The sequence below is a fragment of the Pseudophryne corroboree genome, chromosome 9 (genome assembly GCF_028390025.1).
Source record: "Pseudophryne corroboree isolate aPseCor3 chromosome 9, aPseCor3.hap2, whole genome shotgun sequence".
Lineage (NCBI taxonomy): Eukaryota > Metazoa > Chordata > Amphibia > Anura > Myobatrachidae > Pseudophryne > Pseudophryne corroboree.
The window spans coordinates 122,166,026-122,187,512 of record NC_086452.1 but is presented as its reverse complement, the minus strand read 5'-3'; the positions used below and the strand labels follow the sequence as shown (position 1 = coordinate 122,187,512).

General features: G+C 42.9%; 1 protein-coding gene across 1 annotated transcript in view; it reads left to right on the top strand.

Moving 5' to 3' along the window:
* Window positions 1–21,487, top strand: part of LOC134956769 (uncharacterized) — a 69,577-nt gene that overhangs the window by 26,099 nt on the left and 21,991 nt on the right. The window contains exons 10-14 of the mRNA XM_063938731.1: window positions 141–173; window positions 1,312–1,353; window positions 4,373–4,420; window positions 6,991–7,059; window positions 11,960–12,004. Coding sequence (XP_063794801.1) covers window positions 141–173; window positions 1,312–1,353; window positions 4,373–4,420; window positions 6,991–7,059; window positions 11,960–12,004 — 237 coding nt within the window. The remainder of the gene's footprint in view (window positions 1–140; window positions 174–1,311; window positions 1,354–4,372; window positions 4,421–6,990; window positions 7,060–11,959; window positions 12,005–21,487) is intronic.

Genomic DNA, 21,487 nt, shown 5'->3' with positions numbered 1-21,487 from the left:
GCTGTGAATACTTTCCGGATGCACTGTATGCATATTAACCTTTGAATAGTATTTAGCTTTTTTTGTTAAATATGTGTAATTACTTCTCTGAGGTGTCATATTAAGTTAAACTATAACTTTTTTCTCTCTTTGTCTTACAGTTAAACGGCGGCGTAAAAAAACTCTTATGTGGTGTAAGGAACAGTAACATTTTTTCCATATGTTGCCAAACTAGTTAACTTCATGTCATTCACAGTTAAAGATCTAAATGGCTATTACCAGATCATGTATAGTTTTCTCTATCAGAGACCGGGCCGGACTGCTCAGCTGGCACTTATGCCAGAATGGCCGATGGCCTGATGGGCCTGGTCTGCCCACACAGAGAGACCAGGACAGGCCAAGCAGCTCGGCTTCTTGGCGCTCTGCTCAGCTGCCTGGCTCACAGAGACAGGGGCTGTATGAGCAGCTCCACCTCCTGGTGCACAGCTGTGCCGCCCAGCATACAGAGAGATAGGGGCGTACTGCAAGGCCAAGCCACAGTGACTCGTGGCGTGCCCACATGAGCCATGACCATGCCTGGCTGGTCATGCATGTGCACTGTACTTAGCCAGTGATGTTACTGTACTATATTCTACGGTGATGTGTGCAGCAAAACATTGTGATGATACATCGAGATATCCCTGATCAGAGATATTGATTTATCGATGTATCATCACAATGTTCGGATGCACACATCACCGTACAATATAGTACAGTAACATTAATATATTTCCTGTGTGCCTCCATGGGGTGCCAAACAGAATTAGCAATTATCCTGCCCACAAAGTGCCTTTGCCCTACCATTGCAAATCACTGTAGCCATTTCTCAGCATTGAATCTCACCTTTTAAACCTGCTTATTCTGTTTACATAGAGATATGGGGCCAGATGTAATGATGTGGATGTAGTTATGTGACCGGTGGTCACATTACCGGCTGATCCCGTGGTCAGTATGCTGACCGCTGGGATCCCCATCGGCGGTAACGCATACTCAACCCAAATGATGCCCGAGTTCTGACGATTTCTTAAAGGGGCAATCACCTTCAAGGCATGGTTTTGCCTTGTACGTGATTGCCCTTTTAAAAAACGTCCAAGTTCAGCTGGCATCCCGCACGGCTGCCCAACTCAGGCGTCATTACATCTGGCTCATGACATTTACTGTAAATGTAAAAAATACTTTGAACAGAAAAAAGTCCTGTCTCATTTATACTACAAAATGTGTAATGGAGAATTTCACTTTGAAGAGTGGTGATTTTATATTCATGTTGTAAGATTTATTTATTTCTTTGCACAGAGTGAAGATCAGCTGGATGTGTCTTCAGTTAAAACAACCCTGGTTAGATTTAATCTTTATCTACAGTTTATGTTGTAATATTGCAATTATGTATAACATTCACAAGAGAAACTAAAATTGCTTTCAATATCAAATGGTTTGTCTGGAATGAATTACAATACCTACATATACTTCTATAACACAGGATTATATTTTAGTCTGCAAATTATGGGACTGGTGCACATTAGGTTGCAAAATGGTAGTAAATTACACCTAAAAATACTGCAGAAAAAAATGGGCGTACTGTCGTCCATATGCAGAGGTTGAACTACAATCAATATGCTTTCTGCCTGGCTACAACAGTGTACACAATGGCGTTGAGAGGGATGGGGGCGTGGGTACAAACTACCCGGGCTCAAACTGCTGGAAGGGCTTGGATCCGATATCCCCCCAGTATACTTGTGCTGTTGTCGGCATCAGCAGCGCCATCTTCCCGGTGATCACTTAAAGGAAGATGGTGCCGCACATAGAAAGCAAAGACTCTGGCACTGTGCCAGAGTCTTTGATCTCCAGTGGTCAAATATCACTGGGAAGGTGGTGCTGGCCGAACAGGAGGGACCCGCTTCCTGATAAAGTAAGGAGCAGGTGCCCTCCACTGTGTAACCCCCCCCCCCCCCCCCCCCAGTGTTAAGGGTGTCATCATGCCCCCTTTTTTAAGCCTGTAACGTGACCCAGCATGGCTCTCTACAGTCCTGAGTGTACATGCACCTACTTTATGCTAGGTACACTTTAGAACACTATAACCCACTTGCGTCCATGCTATCTTTTCCTTTATGTGCAACAAGCCCATTTGCTATTAGGCTAAAAATATTCCAGTTCAACGGAGCCAACTACCCCTCTTGTACACTCTTAAACAAAAGTTAAAAAACAAAATCGTTTAAGGAAGCTCTCAAAAACAGATTCTATATCTGAGCAATGGAGAAGGCTGGCTTGAAAAGGGCTTTGGCCTAAACGTGTTGCCTATTTAAAACTAAACTAAAGTTTTTTTACTAATACTGTTTATATGTCAATTTATTGTGGCTTATAAATAAACACCTGCATATTTCACGTGAAAAATTATAAACACATACAGCTAGAGATAGATCTCAAACTGTATATATATCTGGCGCTGAAATACAATATATGGTGATAATTTACCAGATGGTAATCAATAAAAATCGTGACCTAATGGGCTGCTGAGCAAAACAGCTGGTTAGGCTGAACAACTAATTGAAGCACAAGAAAAGGGAAAAAATGCTCTGCGCACCAAAAATCACTTAGAATTAATTAATTGATTAAGTGCAGTCTAGCAAGTAGAATGATTGACTCAATGATGCTTGACCTTTTTTAAATAAAAAATATTTTATCAAACAATAAATGACACAAAACAAAATATATAGAACAAACAATACATATATATATATATATATATATATATATATATATATATATATGGCAGTTTAAAAACCAGAGGTTTTCACCTCTTGTATATATAAACAGAAACACTGTATTATGCTTTATAAACGTGCTGTTTAAACAGCATACAATGTATCTAAAATGCAGATCAGATATCTTAAGTAAAAGAAGCTCTCTACAGAGAACAACAATTGATTCTGACACTGGCGTCCCAGTGTGGAATCATATATAATGTCCACAGATGGCTCCACAATATGAAATTATTAAAAGCAAAGCAAACCTGCATATTTCAACCTAAATTGTGCATTTTGGGAGATCTCACTCTACTACCTAGCACCTCCTTTTCTATTTTCCACTTTTTATCTTTTTAATTCCCCTTTTTATATGGGCCCCCAAACTGCTGCTATCATTGCCCCGACCTGGCCCACTCTGTACATTCCCTGGCAGGCTCACCTCAACATTGCTCAGATGGATCTGTTGCGCGCTCCATTCTCGTGCCTGGCTCCCCACTCTCCCAGTCCAGGCTGCTGATGATGATGTTCGGTGAACGTCCAGTAACAGACAGCAGCTCTAACAGAAGGAGGATGGTGGCCAAGGACATTATCCTCCCCAATCACAACAAAAAAATACCTGTCAGGGTACAAACAGGTAATGCACTAGTGCCTGGTTCCTGGCCCTCTACATTGTGTTTGTGTGTTCACACTTTGCCCTTCCCCTGCTCATTGCAATTAAGCTGTAATGGGGTACTCCAGCCAGCAACCTGCCACTTCAAGATGGCACCTGGCTGCCCAGAGCCACCCTCACTGGCCCCAGTGCCCACCAATATACCCCATAATTGCCACCTGCCATGTGTTTATATCTGTATTATTATTATTATTATTATTATTATTATTATTATTACAGTAATGCAGAGCCATACTAAAGACATCAAAAGGGGGAGAGGCTGTGCCAATTGTATTGGTGGGCCCCCCACAATTAACAGTAGTTGCACCAGGAGCCAACAAGGCTTAATCTGGCCCTTTTTATATGTCTCTCCTGGCTGCAAATAAAAGGTTAGTTTTTATTAGAGATGAGCGGGTTTGGTTTTACTCAGATTTACTCGGATTTACCCGAAATTCCTTATTGACTCATGGACGTCACGTGTTTTGGTTAGCCAATAAGAAAAATCCAGAAAAAAAGAATTTGCGCTAATTCTGGCGTTAAGAACCGAGTAAATCCGAACCCCCTCATCTCTAATTTTTATGCACTTCCCTTGACTACTTTGTACAGTTTATACTATATTAACAAACTATAGACAACTTGCTACTGAATACTGAGGTTCACACAGCAATCTGTTCACTTCTACTTTTATTACCTTAAGGGACTGGAGCTAATCTAGCCAATGATCAATTGCTTATATGTGGTTAATCCACTGTGAAAGGTGTCTTTATCACAATTTTTATTGTTAACTCTGTCTTATTATCAATTACATTTATTTGTATTTACTTGATGTTTCACTATACTTAATTAGGTTACACCAACGCAGTTTATTTATTTATTCTACGTGTTCATTCACTATCAATTTTTTAAAACTATAAACAAAAATGTTTATGCAAAGTAATCTTTTCTTTTCTCATTTCTTTTCAAGGATTCAGTCACTTGCACTATACTTGAACCACTTAAAAAGGGACCATTGGTAAGATATGTTTAAGACTATTGGACGTCTTTAAGAAAAAAATGTATTTTGTTTTAGGAAAACAGATCTGACATAATAGGGGGAATGTAATAGGGTGTGAGAATCAGATAGTAAGAGATTTTGTAAGAGTTCTCCTGTTGTTTTTTTGGCAATCATTTACATGGCAAAATCAACATGCCATGTTAAAAAACAAGAGAACTCACACAAAGGGGGTAATTCCAAGTTGATCGCAGCAGGAATTTTGTTAGCAGTTGGGCAAAACCATGGAGGTGATTCCGAGTTGTTCGCTCGCTAGCTGCTTTTAGCAGCATTGCACACGCTAAGCCGCCGCCCTCTGGGAGTGTATCTTAGCTTAGCAGAATTGCGAACGAAAAATTAGCAGAATTGCGAATAGAAAATTCTTAGCAGTTTCTGAGTAGCTCGAGACTTACTCACAAATAGCGATCTGTTCAGTCAGTTTCGTTCCTGATTTGACGTCACACACACGCCCAGCGTTCGGCCAGCCACTCCCCCGTTTCTCCAGACACACCCGCGTTTTTCCCTGGCACGCCTGCGTTTTTCCGCACACTCCCATAAAACGGCCAGTTTCCGCCCAGAAACATCCACTTCCTGTCAATCACACTACGATCACTTCAACGATGAAAAATCTTTGTTCGGGCGTGAGTAAATCTCCTAAGTTTTGTGTTAAAATACAAACCGCATGCGCACTGCGAACCATGCGCATGCACATTTTTGCCTTAATCGCTCCGTTGCGAAAATCGGCAACGAGCGAACAACTCAGAATGACCCCCCATGTGCACTGCAGGGGAGGCAGATAACATGTGCAGAGACAGTTAGATTTGGGTGTGGTGTGTTCAATCTGCAATCTAATTTGCAGTGTAAAAATAAAGCAGCCAGTATTTACCCTGCACAGAAACAAAATAACCCACCCAAATCTAACTCTTTCTGCACATGTTATATCTGCCTCCCCTGCAGTGCACATGGTATTGCCCAACTGCTAACAAAGTTCCTGCTGAGATCACCTCAGAATTACCCCCAAAATCTCTCACTTTCTGATTCTCATACCCTATTATGTCCTCCCCATTCACTGGTAACTGGTGATTTAATATATCTTGCTTGTACAGTTGATACCTCCCTGCAATTCTTACAAAATATTGCCGTCTCTTTCTGCTGTGTTTACCAGCTGAGTATTTACATCAGTAAGCAGAATCGTTTATGTCTGCTATCTTGATCCAAGACAAAAGGGGGGTATCCAATTGTCTGCAATGCCATTTTGGCAGATGAAAATGTCAGGATATCGCAATTAATGACCGATGGTCATTATCGCGGTATCCTATTACAAACCGTTTTAATCAGCCAAATACGGACCCGTTATCGCACGCAACACGCGGAATCAGGGGTAAGCCCACAGCTACTATCTGGATACAACAATATCTAATGTAAATAGCAGAGAGATGCTATTTTATAATGCAAAACAACTAAACAATAATAACTCTGCCTGAAGATACAGTATAAATAAAGCTAAATAGCACAGATGGAAGCCATAAAGATGAAGCAATATATTAGGTGTGAGTTGCATCAAATATAGTTATAAAGTCATCCGAATGTGGACAAATCCTCGATAGTGCAATTAAACCAAATCCACCTTGTGACATTTATAAATATATTATGTAAAAGTTCTTATGTCATTATTTGACATGTATGTAACCGGCTACATTATCATTTAGTACTACACAATATTGGCCTCTCTAATCAACACTATTAAGCACCAAAAGGTTTCTTGCAGACATTCGGACATGTTGATCGAAACCATATCTAAATTATATATAATAATAATAATTTTATTTATATAGCGCTCTTTCTCCAACAGGACTCAAGTCGCTTTACAGATATCAAAAGCAATGCACACAATACAGCGGATCTAAGTAATACAGCAATAGATAAGCAACACGGACATAAAAGAAAACCTTAAGCACACAGAAAGCATAATGCATGATTGGTGTAGGCATTTTGGGTAATAACTTCCAAGGGTTGTGTATTCCACCCTCACAAGGTACCAGGTGCGGCAGCCATCTTGGGCGCACAGCGTAGGATTACTCAGAGTGGAATAGTCTACCCCTATAGTGCTTATAACCTGAAACTTTATCATATACATTTGGGACTGATAGGAGCTATTGCACATAAAGCAAAGTCAGTTACACTGTAGGTTTAGTAGTTCTAGGAGTCACATGATTGGATTCACTTAACTGTTGTCAACACACAATGGGGTAAATTTACTAAGGTGGGAGATTTTTAGAACTGGTGATGTTGCCTATAGCAACCAATCAGATTATATCTATTATCTGCTAGAAGCAGCTAGATAAATGGTAAGTAGAATCTGATTGGTTGCCATGGGCAACATCACCAGTTCTAAAAAATCTCCCACCTTAGTAAATTTACCCCCATGTATGTTGTTTGTATCATTTCTAAATATCTATATTGGAGCTATTTAAATTGTTGTCATGTTAAGCCTGAACATTGTATCCATTCTGTATAATTCAGAAAGTAGTTAACATAGTGATATTTTCCAGAATCAAGTCGCTAATTCAGTTGACAACTTGCTTAAGGACCTAATACAGAAATTGCTTGGAACCATTAAGGTAATTATTTCTTATGAATGTTTAGGACTTTCTTTGTTTATTTTTTAACACTCTTATACAGGTCAGAGAAGTTAAAAAGAAGTCTACTTAAACTGACTACCCTAATCATGGACACCCCATAAGTACTTATCCCTGTCTCACCTGATTAATTATTCAGTAATACTCCTTTCAGACCTTAGTAAGAAATAATAATTACCTAGTAACTAGCACATCTTTAAAGAAAAATGTATTTAAATAGGAAATAAAACCATATATTTGCCATTAAAAAAATAGCAAAGGCTGAATAATATTCATGAAAGTGTCACCTTCAAATACACTTCAAATTCCAGGACACAACTGGGTTCAGTGTGAACGGGTGGTATTTCCCAGGTATTTGATGTAGTGTGAATAAGGGACTCAAACGGAGACCTGGGAAATTCCAGGGTTGATAGACCCGGGTCTTATGTCTGAAAGGGGTATTAGTGACAATAAATACAAGTAAAATACAACAATTAATATGCAGCTGTGTCATCAGAAAAAGGCTTTTGACAGGGATGTAGTTATGTGACCAACGTTCAGAAGACTACCGGTCACAGTACCAACACCTGCATCCCGACCCCTCAAAATTCCGAGAGTCAGCATGCCAACTAATAGGGATTATTCCCAATCATGGGTATCCACGAAGCTGTGGCAAGGGCTTTGTTACGCTAACCACCACCCCACCCCCCCCCCCACCACCTTCCTCGCCAGCATTCTAAACCCCCGGAATCCCGGCGTCGGTATGGATCCCAAACACCTGTCACCCATACTCAACTCTTTTGATACACTTGTACTGCTAGTCATATACTTATTAAGGTAAAGATATAGAAATGTAAATGGCACAGTTATGAATTTGTTAACAATAGTTTTGAATATTAGTTTTTAGGCTAATAAAGAGGACACAAAGTTGTAATGAAACAATCAGCCATGTTTTACTATGTTTACAAAGATGTATTTGCCCTAAAATTATAAAGTAACAATTTTTACAGCGACGTTAGTTCATCCTTGAAACAGAGATGATTCATAAAAATAATTTTAGCCTGAAGGTTACAAGACTTGACATAAGGTCCTAGGGACTTAAATGAATGTGAAATGATATGACTACTGCAGATTGAAAGATAGCTGCTTAGAACATCAGTTCTTAGAATTTGACTATTCTACCTTTCATTGGGAATATTAATGTGAGCAGATCATCATTTTGTTAATTTGTATAAAATGTCATCTTGCATATCTGTTTTTCTAACATAAAAAAACATAAATAAACCAAATATTGATATTCACAGTCTTGCGCCTACCCTCCTATTCCACACTGTACCATCTTGAAGAATGTAGACTTTGGCAATAAGCAGATTGCATTTTGTATTGTGCAAAAGTGTATATACTTCTATCACTCAGGGATAAAACTGTGATAGAAGAAAATAGTCTGAAGCAATTCAAAATGATTTACATGAATGTGGTGTAAACAAAGAGAACAAATAGGGTTTGTTGGCGCTGTGTGGGTGCGTGTGGGTATCGGTATGCAAATCAGCAGCCACCTGGTGAAGAGGTTGCCAACCTCTTCTCAATGTTATACAAAGAAGAAATAGATTGTGGCGCTTAATAATGCAGAATTATTTATAAAAAAGGGATTTATTCAAAAATCAAAAAACATTAATATAACCAACACATAAACATTTAAAATCACAATAGACCAACAAGTACTTCACAATATAGAATTGTGAATGATAATCAGAGCAACTAGTGTGCAACTAGTTAAATCTAATTTTCTTATAAGGAACAGTGGTGTACTTGGGTAATCAAAACAGATATAGCACTATGTAGATGCTGGGGTGTAATTACCAGTTTCTCCTATTAGCAAGCGGAGACTCTCAGTTCACAGTCTACGACGGCTTGCTATTCAGTTATCCGCATCAATGCTCCATTCCACACAGTTGGATGTGACACTCTTGTGGGACCAAGATTTCACAGCCTGCAATGTTGAATAGGCCACTGCATGTTTGACCACCGTCTGTGGGCTCAGCCGGGATAATCCTCAACTCTATATCATGCTCTTGTATAGGCGGCAGCCCGGTCCCGGAGAGACTCCATTTTACAAGTGCAGATTAGCAGTAGCGGATCTTGCTACGGGCAAGCAGGACTTTTGCCCGGGGTGCCGCCTTCTGGAGGGCGCCGCACCATGGCAAGATCCTCTACTGTGCCCCCCGCTGTGTCCACCGCTGTGAAGGGAACTAGACGCTACGCGTCTAGTTTCCCTTCGTGGAGAGGACCTTAGCTGTGCGGTGCGCAATGACGTCATCGCGCACCGCACAGCATTGTGGGACTGACACAGATGCAAGGGGTCATATTTGACCTCTAGTGTCTGTCTGTGCTGCGCTATGGAAGAGACGTCATGACGTCTCTCCCATAGATCCGAGGAGAGAAGCGGTGCCGGCGGAAGTCTGCAGTGGTCGGGAATCAGGAGCGGGGATTGTAAGTATTATTTTTTTTGTGTGTGTGTGTGTAAGCGGCGCTACTCTACAGGGGGCACAAATGGGGGCACAACTCTACAGGAGTCGTAACTGACCATGCCCCCTGTATGAAGCCACGCCCCTATTTTCTGCCCGGGGTGCCAAAAGGGCTAGAACCGGCCCTGCAGATTAGTGTCAGTTATAGCGATAGGAGAATCCGGTATAAATTATAGTTAAGCCAGTGCTATTCCATATCGCCACTGTACCCAAGCGATTGATCCTCTATATGCTTAAAGCATTTCCCCCGCACTTGGAGCGGCTTTGTCAAGAGCCAGGACTGTGACGCATAATTCAATATTTTTGATTAAATACCAGAATTCCAAGGAAAAAGTCACTTTTATCTCTCAAAGACAGAAAAGATGAGAATGGGCTAAAAAGCATATTAATTGGTCATCTGGAGTGACAAATCCAGAATATCCATATTTGGTAGTGGCGGCATGAAATATGTCCGCAGAAGAACTGGAGCAAATGTGGTACCTGAGTGCACAACATCTACTATGAAGCATCCATTTAGTGTTATGCTGTGGGAATGTATGACAGCAAAAGGTGTGGGATGAATTTATATGATCAATGGCACTTCAAATAGCAGCACATACATCAGTGTCCAGCAGTGGGGAGGGGGGAGCACAGAGGCGTTTCTATAATGATTGCAGTGTGTGCGGTGCACACAGGCTACTGGGTCCAGGGGGGCCCACACAGCACACACTGCACCTATATATTATACTTACCCCTCCGGAGTCCCTGGTCGGCAGGCCTGCACCAAAGACAGAAATCACTTGGAAAATGGGTGCTGCTGCCATTTCCGAGTGATTTGCACATGCGCACTGGAGATGTTCCCGGGAACAAGATGTGGGCGCCATGTTCCCGGAGACCTGCGCATGCGCAGTAGACTCTGCCTTATTCCAGAGTCTACTGCAGCCGGAGAGGAGGGGGCCTTGGTTAGGGGGAGCACAAACTATGCAGAGCAGTGGGTAATCAGTGGGAGAATAGACACTGTGTGCATGCGCACAGCATCTATTCACAGTGCAGAGAGAGCCTGGGGCAACCCAGCATAACACGCCCCCACAGTGACGGAAATGGGAGTAACATGAGGCTCAGCCCCTTTCCCCTAGGAGCCACCCCTTTTCTGGTGCGGGCGCGCTTTCAGCACATCAAAGGTCCTGACCCACTGGCCACCAATTTTGGGAGGTATGTAATTGCAGCAAAAGGCTTCCCAACGAAGTACTAATGAATATTGTGCAAAACTATGACATGTACTTTCCCACAGTTCAGTACGTAAAACTGTTTTCAAAATGTAAAATGTTTTTATAAAGTTCTCCTGATCGCCAGGATCCCGACCGCCAGGATCTCATACTGATTCCACTAAAACTTATTAGTGCTATAAGCTATTAAACTTCAAAAATGCACATTTTCCAAAAGGAAATCTATCTATCTATCTATCTATCTATCTATCTATCTATCTTTCTATCTATCAAAAATGGTATTTCTATTCAAGTGCTACTGTGATGGTTTTACAAGGCAGCTGTTAATAGGGAGATAGTCTCCACAAACAACAGAGTGCAACAAAATGTAAACAGCGCTTTACAAATAAAAGTGAAATGCATAGATAGGTGCCATATAAAAATGTAAGAATAATCAGTTAATAATACAAATAGCAACAATTCATATAAGCATTGAAATGAAGGCCTTAAAACCAATATCTGCTCAGTTCATGTATAATCAGTCTTTAGGCATAAAGGTAATAATCCCAAACTTGGGAAGTAGGGGACAGTTGAAAAATCTAGAGGTGTCTGACCCTATATGGATATATATCCAGTTTATGGTAAATAATTAGCGATCCTGTGACAGTTCTTTGGGGTTTCCACTTACCGATGGTTCAAATGACGACAATGGGGTGCCACTGTATTTGAACTGTCCGCTACTTCCCAAATTTGGGGTTATCATCTTTATGTCCAAAGACTGATTATATATGAACTGAGCATATATTGGTTATAAGGCCTTCATTTTAATGTTTATATGAATTGTTTTTGTATTATTAAACTGTGATTATTCTTTTTTTTTTAATATGGCAATAGCACTTATCTGTGTATTTCACTTTGATTTGTAGATTGCAGTATGTAATTTCATGTTAAGACATGTAATGGCCCAATTATCCAGTGTCTGTCCATGATTTGGGGAGTGTATGTTCTACCTTTTTTTACCAGCTTTTGTATGTGAAATTAGATGCTATTAATTGAGACTGATATGATTGATCTGACAATGCCACCCATCCATAGCAGTCAGAGTATTGGTCAAAGAGACAGGTTAAATTATTCATATAAAAAAGTTAACTCCAATAGTGATTAAGTAACTTCTTGCTGTTGTTTTCATTACAGAATGACCCCATCATTGCCAACGTGGGGAAAATTCTATGTGGAGCGGTAAGTTAAGAAAAAACTGGGATTTTCATGTTTGCAGTTTTACATTTTTGGAAGATGTCATACAAAAAATACATATAAAGACACACAATTTTATGCTTCTGTGCTTCTAGTGCTCTTTGGTCCGTATTAATTTGTAAATCATTTTTAATGATTTCTAATAGTTAATGTACTGTCATTAAATGTCAAGGGCTTGAACTCACCTAACAAATAGAAGCTGGCCCTATCTCATTTTGCTAAGTGTAAAGCCAACATAATTCCCTCATCCTTCATGGTGTTAGATTTTAATATGGTCCTAGACCCAGGTCTTGACAGATCCTCAGCTCCCCTACCCAGTGAAGTTCGGCCAGTCTGTGAATGCTCCCAGTCTGTGAATGCTCCCAGGATGTGTCTTTAGACACATCCTCCATAAACAAGATTTATATGATATTTGGAGATCCAAGAACCCAGCCTGTAGGGACTATACCTTTTATTCCCAAGTCCAAGGTTCCTACTCTAGAATTGATCTTGCGGTCTCAGACAAATGGACTCTTCAAACAGTGTGAAGGGCTTCTATCTAGCCAGTATCTTGGTTGGATAACTCAGCACTTTCAATACGTTGGGACCTTAATTCTGTCAAAAAAAAACCCTAGACCCTGGCGCCTTGGTGGGTATCTTCTTTCCAGGCACTATCCATGTATCTAGACACTAATGACCCAGTAGATACATCTCACTTTACTCACTGGTGTGCTCTCAAAGCAGTAGTTAGAGGCTCAGCAATTCAAGCTGCAGCTCGTCTCCGAAGAGCATCCTGTAAACACCAAGCAGATGTTGAGAGGCATTTGGTGGATTTGGAAAGTCAACTTAAAGCCTCTCCTTCCAACAAGACAATTTATGGGAACTACTTAAAGTGTGGGACGAATAGAACCTCCTGGCCCTAACAGAGGTCCATAGGAACCTCTTCAAATTAAAAGAGAGGTTTTACGTTCAAGGGAACAGGGTGGGAAGGATGTTGGCCAGGAAACTCACAGGAAAAATTGCTAAAGAATGGGGGGAGATGATTACTAACTCTAGAAACATTTAAATTACTGACCCCTCGGCTATAGCTGACGCCTTTGCGAACTATTATGCCTTCCTATATAATTTGAGGAATCCATCAAATCCACAACCCACACACGTAGATATTGAGGACTTTTTAAGTGACATTGATGTCCCTTCCTTTGATTCAGAAACCTGTCAGTTCCTTGAGAGACCATTGTCTCTTGAGGAAATCGGCAGTGTTATAGATTCCCTGCCACTGGATAAGGCACCTGGTCCTGATGTTACACCAATTTATTCTATAAATACTTAAAGGACTCCCTAGTGCCAGTACTGGAGTCGATTTTTAATGCGGCTTCATCCCGTGGGACTGTTCTGGCAGAGATGCTGGAAGCCTGCATAGTAACCTTCCCCAAACCTGGTAAAAATCCGGCCCTTATGTCTAACTACCACCCTATAGCTTTACTTAATACGGATGGGAAACTTTAAGCAAAGCTTAGAGCAAATAGACTTAACCCTTTGCTCCCATCCCTTATCCATCAGGACCAGGTGAGATTTGTCCCCAGTCAGCAATCCCTGGATAACACTAGGTGGGTTATTAATATCTTGGATGCCTTCTCCGCCTCGGATGTACCCCTGTTATTACTGTCATTGGATGTGGAGAAGGCATTTGATCGATTGTACTGGGGTTATCTCTATGCAGTTCTCTGGAAATTTGGAATAGATGGGAGGGCTCTTTCTTCTATATCGGCACTTTATTCTAACCCGTCCGCCCAAGTGCTTGTGAATGGGATGCTTTCTTCAATCTTTCAGATTTCCAATGGTACTCGCCAAGGCTGCCCCTTATCTCCTTTGGTGTTTGCTCTTGCAATCAAGCCTTTAGCCGAGAAAATAAGATCCACTGATTCCATTAAGGGCCCGACTCTCTTTGGCAGGTCCTATAAGGTCTGCTTATTTGTGGCTGATGTTCTCCTTATCCTGACTGAGTCGGAAAAATATCTGCAGGCACTGCATGCTTTATTGGGAGAATATTCTAAGGTCTCCTATTATAAGTTAAATTATTTTAAAACAGAGGCGCTTCCGGTTGGTTTCCCTCCTACTCTATTACAGTCCCTAAAAGCCCACTATGCATATTAGAGATGAGCGGGTTCGGTTCCTCGGAAACCGAACCCCCCCGAACTTCACGCTTTTTACACGGGTCCGAGGCAGACTCGGACCTTCCCGCCTTGCTCGGCTAACCCGAGCGCGCCCGAACGTCATCATCCCGCTGTCGGATTCTCGCGAGGCTCGTATTCTATCGCGAGACTCGGATTCTATATAAGGAGCCGCGCGTCGCCGCCATTTTCACACGTGCATTGAGATTGATAGGGAGAGGACGTGGCTGGCGTCCTCTCCGTTTAGATAGAGAGTGAGACAGAGACACTTGATTTACTGGAGCATTAGGAGTACTCAGAGAGTGCAGAGTTTTGCTGATAGTTATACTAGTGGTGACCACCAGTTTTATTTATCATTTAATATAATCCGTTCTCTGCCTGAAAAAAAACGATACACAGTCACATACCATATCTGTGCTCAGCCTCAGTGTGCTGCATGATAATATCATCTATGTGTATCTGACTGTGCTGAGTAGTGCTCACTGCTCACACAGCTTAATTGTGGGGGAGACTGGGGAGCAGTTAATGCCAGTTATAGCAGGAGTACATATTTAACAGTGTACACGTTTGCTGCCAGAGTACCAGTGTGACTGACCAGCAGTGACCACCAGTATATTGTCTGCCTGAAAAAGTTAAACACTCGTGTGGTGTTTTTTTTTTTTATTCTATAAACGCATTCTGCTGACAGTGTCCAGCAGGTCCGTCATTCATTATATTTCTATCTTCTTCATACTAGTAGTTTAGGAGTCTGCAGTGCTGACAGTGTCCAGCAGGTCCGTCATTATACAATATATACCTGTCCTGCAGTAGTGATATATATATATTTTTTATATCATTATCATCCAGTCTATACTAGCAGACGCAGTACGGTAGTCCACGGCTGTAGCTACCTCTGTGTCGGCAGTCGCTCGTCCATAATTGTATACCTACCTGTGGTGGGTTTTTTTTTCTATCTTCTTCATACTAGTAGTTTAGGAGTCTGCAGTGCTGACAGTGTCCAGCAGGTCCGTCATTATACAATATATACCTGTCCTGCAGTAGTGATATATATATATTTTTTATATCATTATCATCCAGTCTATACTAGCAGACGCAGTACGGTAGTCCACGGCTATAGCTACCTCTGTGTCGGCAGTCGCTCGTCCATAATTGTATACCTACCTGTGGTGGTTTTTTTTTTTTCTATCTTCTTCATACTAGTAGTTTAGGAGTCTGCAGTGCTGACAGTGTCCAGCAGGTCCGTCATTATACAATATATACCTGTCCTGCAGTAGTGATATATATATATTTTTTATATCATTATCATCCAGTCTATACTAGCAGACGCAGTACGGTAGTCCACGGCTGTAGCTACCTCTGTGTCGGCAGTCGCTCGTCCATAATTGTATACCTACCTGTGGTGGGTTTTTTTTTCTATCTTCTTCATACTAGTAGTTTAGGAGTCTGCAGTGCTGACAGTGTCCAGCAGGTCCGTCATTATACAATATATACCTGTCCTGCAGTAGTGATATATATATATTTTTTATATCATTATCATCCAGTCTATACTAGCAGACGCAGTACGGTAGTCCACGGCTGTAGCTACCTCTGTGTCGGCAGTCGCTCGTCCATAATTGTATACCTACCTGTGGTGGGTTTTTTTTTTCTATCTTCTTCATACTAGTAGTTTAGGAGTCTGCAGTGCTGACAGTGTCCAGCAGGTCCGTCATTATACAATATATACCTGTCCTGCAGTAGTGATATATATATATTTTTTATATCATTATCATCCAGTCTAAACTAGCAGACGCAGTACGGTAGTCCACGGCTGTAGCTACCTCTGTGTCAGCAGTCGCTCGTCCATAATTGTATACCTACCTGTGGTGTTTGTTTTTTTTTTTTCTATCTTCTTCATACTAGTATAGTAGTTTAGGAGTCTGCAGTGCTGACAGTGTCCAGCAGGTCCGTCATTATACAATATATACCTGTCCTGCAGTAGTGATATATATATATTTTTTATATCATTATCATCCAGTCTATACTAGCAGACGCAGTACGGTAGTCCACGGCTGTAGCTACCTCTGTGTCGGCAGTCGCTCGTCCATAATTGTATACCTACCTGTGGTGGGTTTTTTTTTCTATCTTCTTCATACTAGTAGTTTAGGAGTCTGCAGTGCTGACAGTGTCCAGCAGGTCCGTCATTATACAATATATACCTGTCCTGCAGTAGTGATATATATATATATTTTATATCATTATCATCCAGTCTATACTAGCAGACGCAGTACGGTAGTCCACGGCTGTAGCTACCTCTGTGTCGGCAGTCGCTCGTCATCCATAAGTATACTAGTATCCATCCATCTCCATTGTTTACCTGAGGTGCCTTTTAGTTGTGCCTATTAAAATATGGAGAACAAAAATGTTGAGGTTCCAAAAATAGGGAAAGATCAAGATCCACTTCCACCTCGTGCTGAAGCTGCTGCCACTAGTCATGGCCGAGACGATGAAATGCCATCAACGTCGTCTGCCAAGGCCGATGCCCAATGTCATAGTACAGAGCATGTAAAATCCAAAACACCAAATATCAGTAAAAAAAGGACTCAAAAATCTAAAATAAAATCGTCGGAGGAGAAGTGTAAACTTGCCAATATGCCATTTACCACACGGAGTGGCAAGGAACGGCTGAGGCCCTGGCCTATGTTCATGGCTAGTGGTTCAGCTTCACATGAGGATGGAAGCACTCAGCCTCTCGCTAGAAAAATGAAAAGACTTAAGCTGGCAAAAGCACAGCAAAGAACTGTGCGTTCTTCGAAATCACAAATCCACAAGGAGAGTCCAATTGTGTCGGTTGCGATGCCTGACCTTCCCAACACTGGACGTGAAGAGCATGCGCCTTCCACCATTTGCACGCCCCCTGCAAGTGCTGGAAGGAGCACCCGCAGTCCAGTTCCTGATAGTCAGATTGAAGATGTCAGTGTTGAAGTACACCAGGATGAGGAGGATATGGGTGTTGCTGGCGCTGGGGAGGAAATTGACCAGGAGGATTCTGATGGTGAGGTGGTTTGTTTAAGTCAGGCACCCGGGGAGACACCTGTTGTCCGTGGGAGGAATATGGCCATTGACATGCCTGGTGAAAATACCAAAAAAATCAGCTCTTCAGTGTGGAAGTATTTCAACAGAAATGCGGACAACATTTGTCAAGCCGTGTGTTGCCTTTGTCAAGCTGTAATAAGTAGGGGTAAGGACGTTAACCACCTCGGAACATCCTCCCTTATACGTCACCTGCAGCGCATTCATCATAAGTCAGTGACAAGTTCAAAAACTTTGGGCGACAGCGGAAGCAGTCCACTGACCAGTAAATCCCTTCCTCTTGTAGCCAAGCTCACGCAAACCACCCCACCAACTCCCTCAGTGTCAATTTCCTCCTTCCCCAGGAATGCCAATAGTCCTGCAGGCCATGTCACTGGCAATTCTGACGAGTCCTCTCCTGCCTGGGATTCCTCCGATGCATCCTTGCGTGTAATGCCTACTGCTGCTGGCGCTGCTGTTGTTGCTGCTGGGAGTCGATGGTCATCCCAGAGGGGAAGTCGTAAGACCACTTTTACTACTTCCACCAAGCAATTGACTGTCCAACAGTCCTTTGCGAGGAAGATGAAATATCACAGCAGTCATCCTGCTGCAAAGCGGATAACTGAGGCCTTGGCATCCTGGGCGGTGAGAAACGTGGTTCCGGTATCCATCATTACTGCAGAGGCAACTAGAAACTTGTTGGAGGTACTGTGTCCCCGGTACCAAATACCATCTAGGTTCCATTTCTCTAGGCAGGCGATACCGAAAATGTACACAGACCTCAGAAAAAGACTCACCAGTGTCCTAAAAAATGCAGTTGTACCCAATGTCCACTTAACCACGGACATGTGGACAAGTGGAGCAGGGCAGACTCAGGACTATATGACTGTGACAGCCCACTGGGTAGATGTATGGACTCCCGCCGCAAGAACAGCAGCGGCGGCACCAGTAGCAGCATCTCGCAAACGCCAACTCTTTCCTAGGCAGGCTACGCTTTGTATCACCGCTTTCCAGAATACGCACACAGCTAAAAACCTCTTACGGCAACTGAGGAAGATCATCGCAGAATGGCTTACCCCAATTGGACTCTCCTGTGGATTTGTGGCATCGGATAACGCCAGCAATATTGTGTGTGCATTAAATCTGGGCAAATTCCAGCACGTCCCATGTTTTGCACATACCTTGAATTTGGTGGTGCAGAATTATTTAAAAAACGAGAGGGGCGTGCAAGAGATGCTGTCGGTGGCCAGAAGAATTGCGGGACACTTTCGGCGTACAGGCACCACGTACAGAAGACTGGAGCAACACCAAAAACGCCTGAACCTGCCCTGCCATCATCTGAAGCAAGAAGTGGTAACGAGGTGGAATTCAACCCTCTATATGCTTCAGAGGTTGGAGGAGCAGCAAAAGGCCATTCAAGCCTATACAACTGAGCACGATATAGGAGGTGGAATGCACCTGTCTCAAGCGCAGTGGAAAATGATTTCAACGTTGTGCAAGGTTCTGCAACCTTTTGAACTTGCCACACGTGAAGTCAGTTCAGACACTGCCAGCCTGAGTCAGGTCATTCCCCTCATCAGGCTTTTGCAGAAGAAGCTGGAGACATTGAAGGAGGAGCTAACACAGAGCGATTCCGCTAGGCATGTGGGACTTGTGGATGGAGCCCTTAATTCGCTTAACAAGGTTTCACGGGTGGTCAATCTGTTGAAATCAGAGCACTACATTTTGGCCACCGTGCTCGATCCTAGATTTAAAACCTACCTTGGATCTCTCTTTCCAGCAGACACAAGTCTGCAGGGGTTCAAAGAACTGCTGGTAAGAAAATTGTCAAGTCAAGCGGAACGCGACCTGTCAACATCTCCTCCTTCACATTCTCCTGCAACTGGGGGTGCGAGGAAAAGGCTCAGAATTCCGAGCCCACCCGCTGGCGGTGATGCAGGGCAGTCTGCAGCGACTGCTGATGCTGACATCTGGTCCGGACTGAAGGACCTGCCAACGATTACGGACATGTCGTCTACTGTCACTGCATATGATTCTCTCCCCATTGAAAGAATGGTGGAGGATTATATGAGTGACCGCATCCAAGTAGGCACGTCAGACAGTCCGTACGTATACTGGCAGGAAAAAGAGGCAATTTGGAGGCCCTTGCACAAACTGGCTTTATTCTACCTAAGTTGCCCTCCCACAAGTGTGTACTCCGAAAGAGTGTTTAGTGCCGCCGCTCACCTTGTCAGCAATCGGCGTACGAGGTTACTTCCAGAAAATGTGGAGAAGATGATGTTCATTAAAATGAATTATAATCAATTCCTCCATGGAGACATTCACCAGCAGCAATTGCCTCCACAAAGTACACAGGGAGCTGTGATGGTGGATTCCAGTGGGGACGAATTGATAATCTGTGAGGAGGGGGATGTACACGGTGATGAATCGGAGGATGATGATGAGGTGGACATCTTGCCTCTGTAGAGCCAGTTTGTGCAAGGAGAGATTAATTGCTTCTTTTTTGGTGGGGGTCCAAACCAACCCGTCATTTCAGTCACAGTCGTGTGGCAGACCCTGTCACTGAAATGATGGGTTGGTTAAAGTGTGCATGTCCTGTTTATACAACATAAGGGTGGGTGGGAGGGCCCAAGGACAATTCCATCTTGCACCTCTTTTTTCTTTCATTTTTCTTTGCGTCATGTGCTGTTTGGGGAGTGTTTTTTGGAAGGGCCATCCTGCGTGACACTGCAGTGACACTCCTAGATGGGCCAGGTGTTTGTGTCGGCCACTAGGGTCGCTGAGCTTAGTCACACAGCTACCTCATTGCGCCTCTTTTTTTTTCTTCTTTGCGTCATGTGCTGTTTGGGGAGTGTTTTTTGGAAGGGCCATCCTGCCTGACACTGCAGTGCCACTCCTAGATGGGCCAGGTGTTTGTGTCGGCCACTAGGGTCGCTGAGCTTAGTCACACAGCTACCTCATTGCGCCTCTTTTTTTTCTTCTTTGCGTCATGTGCTGTTTGGGGAGTATTTTTTGGAAGGGCCATCCTGCCTGACACTGCAGTGCCACTCCTAGATGGGCCAGGTGTTTGTGTCGGCCACTTGGGTCGCTGAGCTTAGTCACACAGCTACCTCATTGCGCCTCTTTTTTTTCTTCTTTGCGTCATGTGCTGTTTGGGGAGTGTTTTTTGGAAGGGCCATCCTGCCTGACACTGCAGTGCCACTCCTAGATGGGCCAGGTGTTTGTGTCGGCCACTAGGGTCGCTGAGCTTAGTCACACAGCTACCTCATTGCGCCTCTTTTTTTCTTTGCGTCATGTGCTGTTTGGGGAGTGTTTTTTGGAAGGGCCATCCTGCGTGACACTGCAGTGCCACTCCTAGAAGGGCCAGGTGTTTGTGTCGGCCACTTGGGTCGCTGAGCTTAGTCATCCAGCGACCTCGGTGCAAATTTTAGGACTAAAAATAATATTGTGAGGTGTGAGGTGTTCAGAATAGACTGAAAATGAGTGGAAATTATGGTTATTGAGGTTAATAATACTTTGGGATCAAAATGACCCCCAAATTCTATGATTTAAGCTGTTTTTTAGGGTTTTTTGAAAAAAACACCAGAATCCAAAACACACCCGAATCCGACAAAAAAAATTCGGTGAGGTTTTGCCAAAACGCGTTCGAACACAAAACACGGCCGCGGAACCGAACCCAAAACCAAAACACAAAACGCGAAAAATTTCCGGTGCACATCTCTAATGCATATGTCTGGCAGGAGAGAAGCCTCAAATACTTGGCGGTCCAGATCACCCCGAGAGTGGCCAATCTAATTTCAGCTAATTATTCATCACTTCTACGTATAATTTTTGCTTACGGAATGGATGATGCAACATGTGTCTTGGATAAGTTTTGAAAATGATGATTCTGACAAAGTTACTTTATTTATCTAGGACTATCCCTATCTTAAGGGGGGAACATACGGAGAGATCCGTGTTTAAAATCTAAGCAAGCTGACTAGAATGCTTAGATTTTAAGCACGGATCTGCAGTGTGCATGCCCCCCAGCATGTGAAGTGAGCGAACCCCCGTCCGTCCCCCCTCTCGCTCAGCACATCGCACTGTGCTGAGCGGGTGGAGAGATGTGTGCTGAGCGGTCTGTGTTAAGATCGCTCAGCACACATCTCTCTCGTCAATACCCCCCTTTACTCCCTAATCACTTACTATATACTTTAATTCTCTTTTTATTAAATACTTGGTTATTCTTCGCACCCTACAGGCGCTCTTCACACCATCGCAAGGGGAC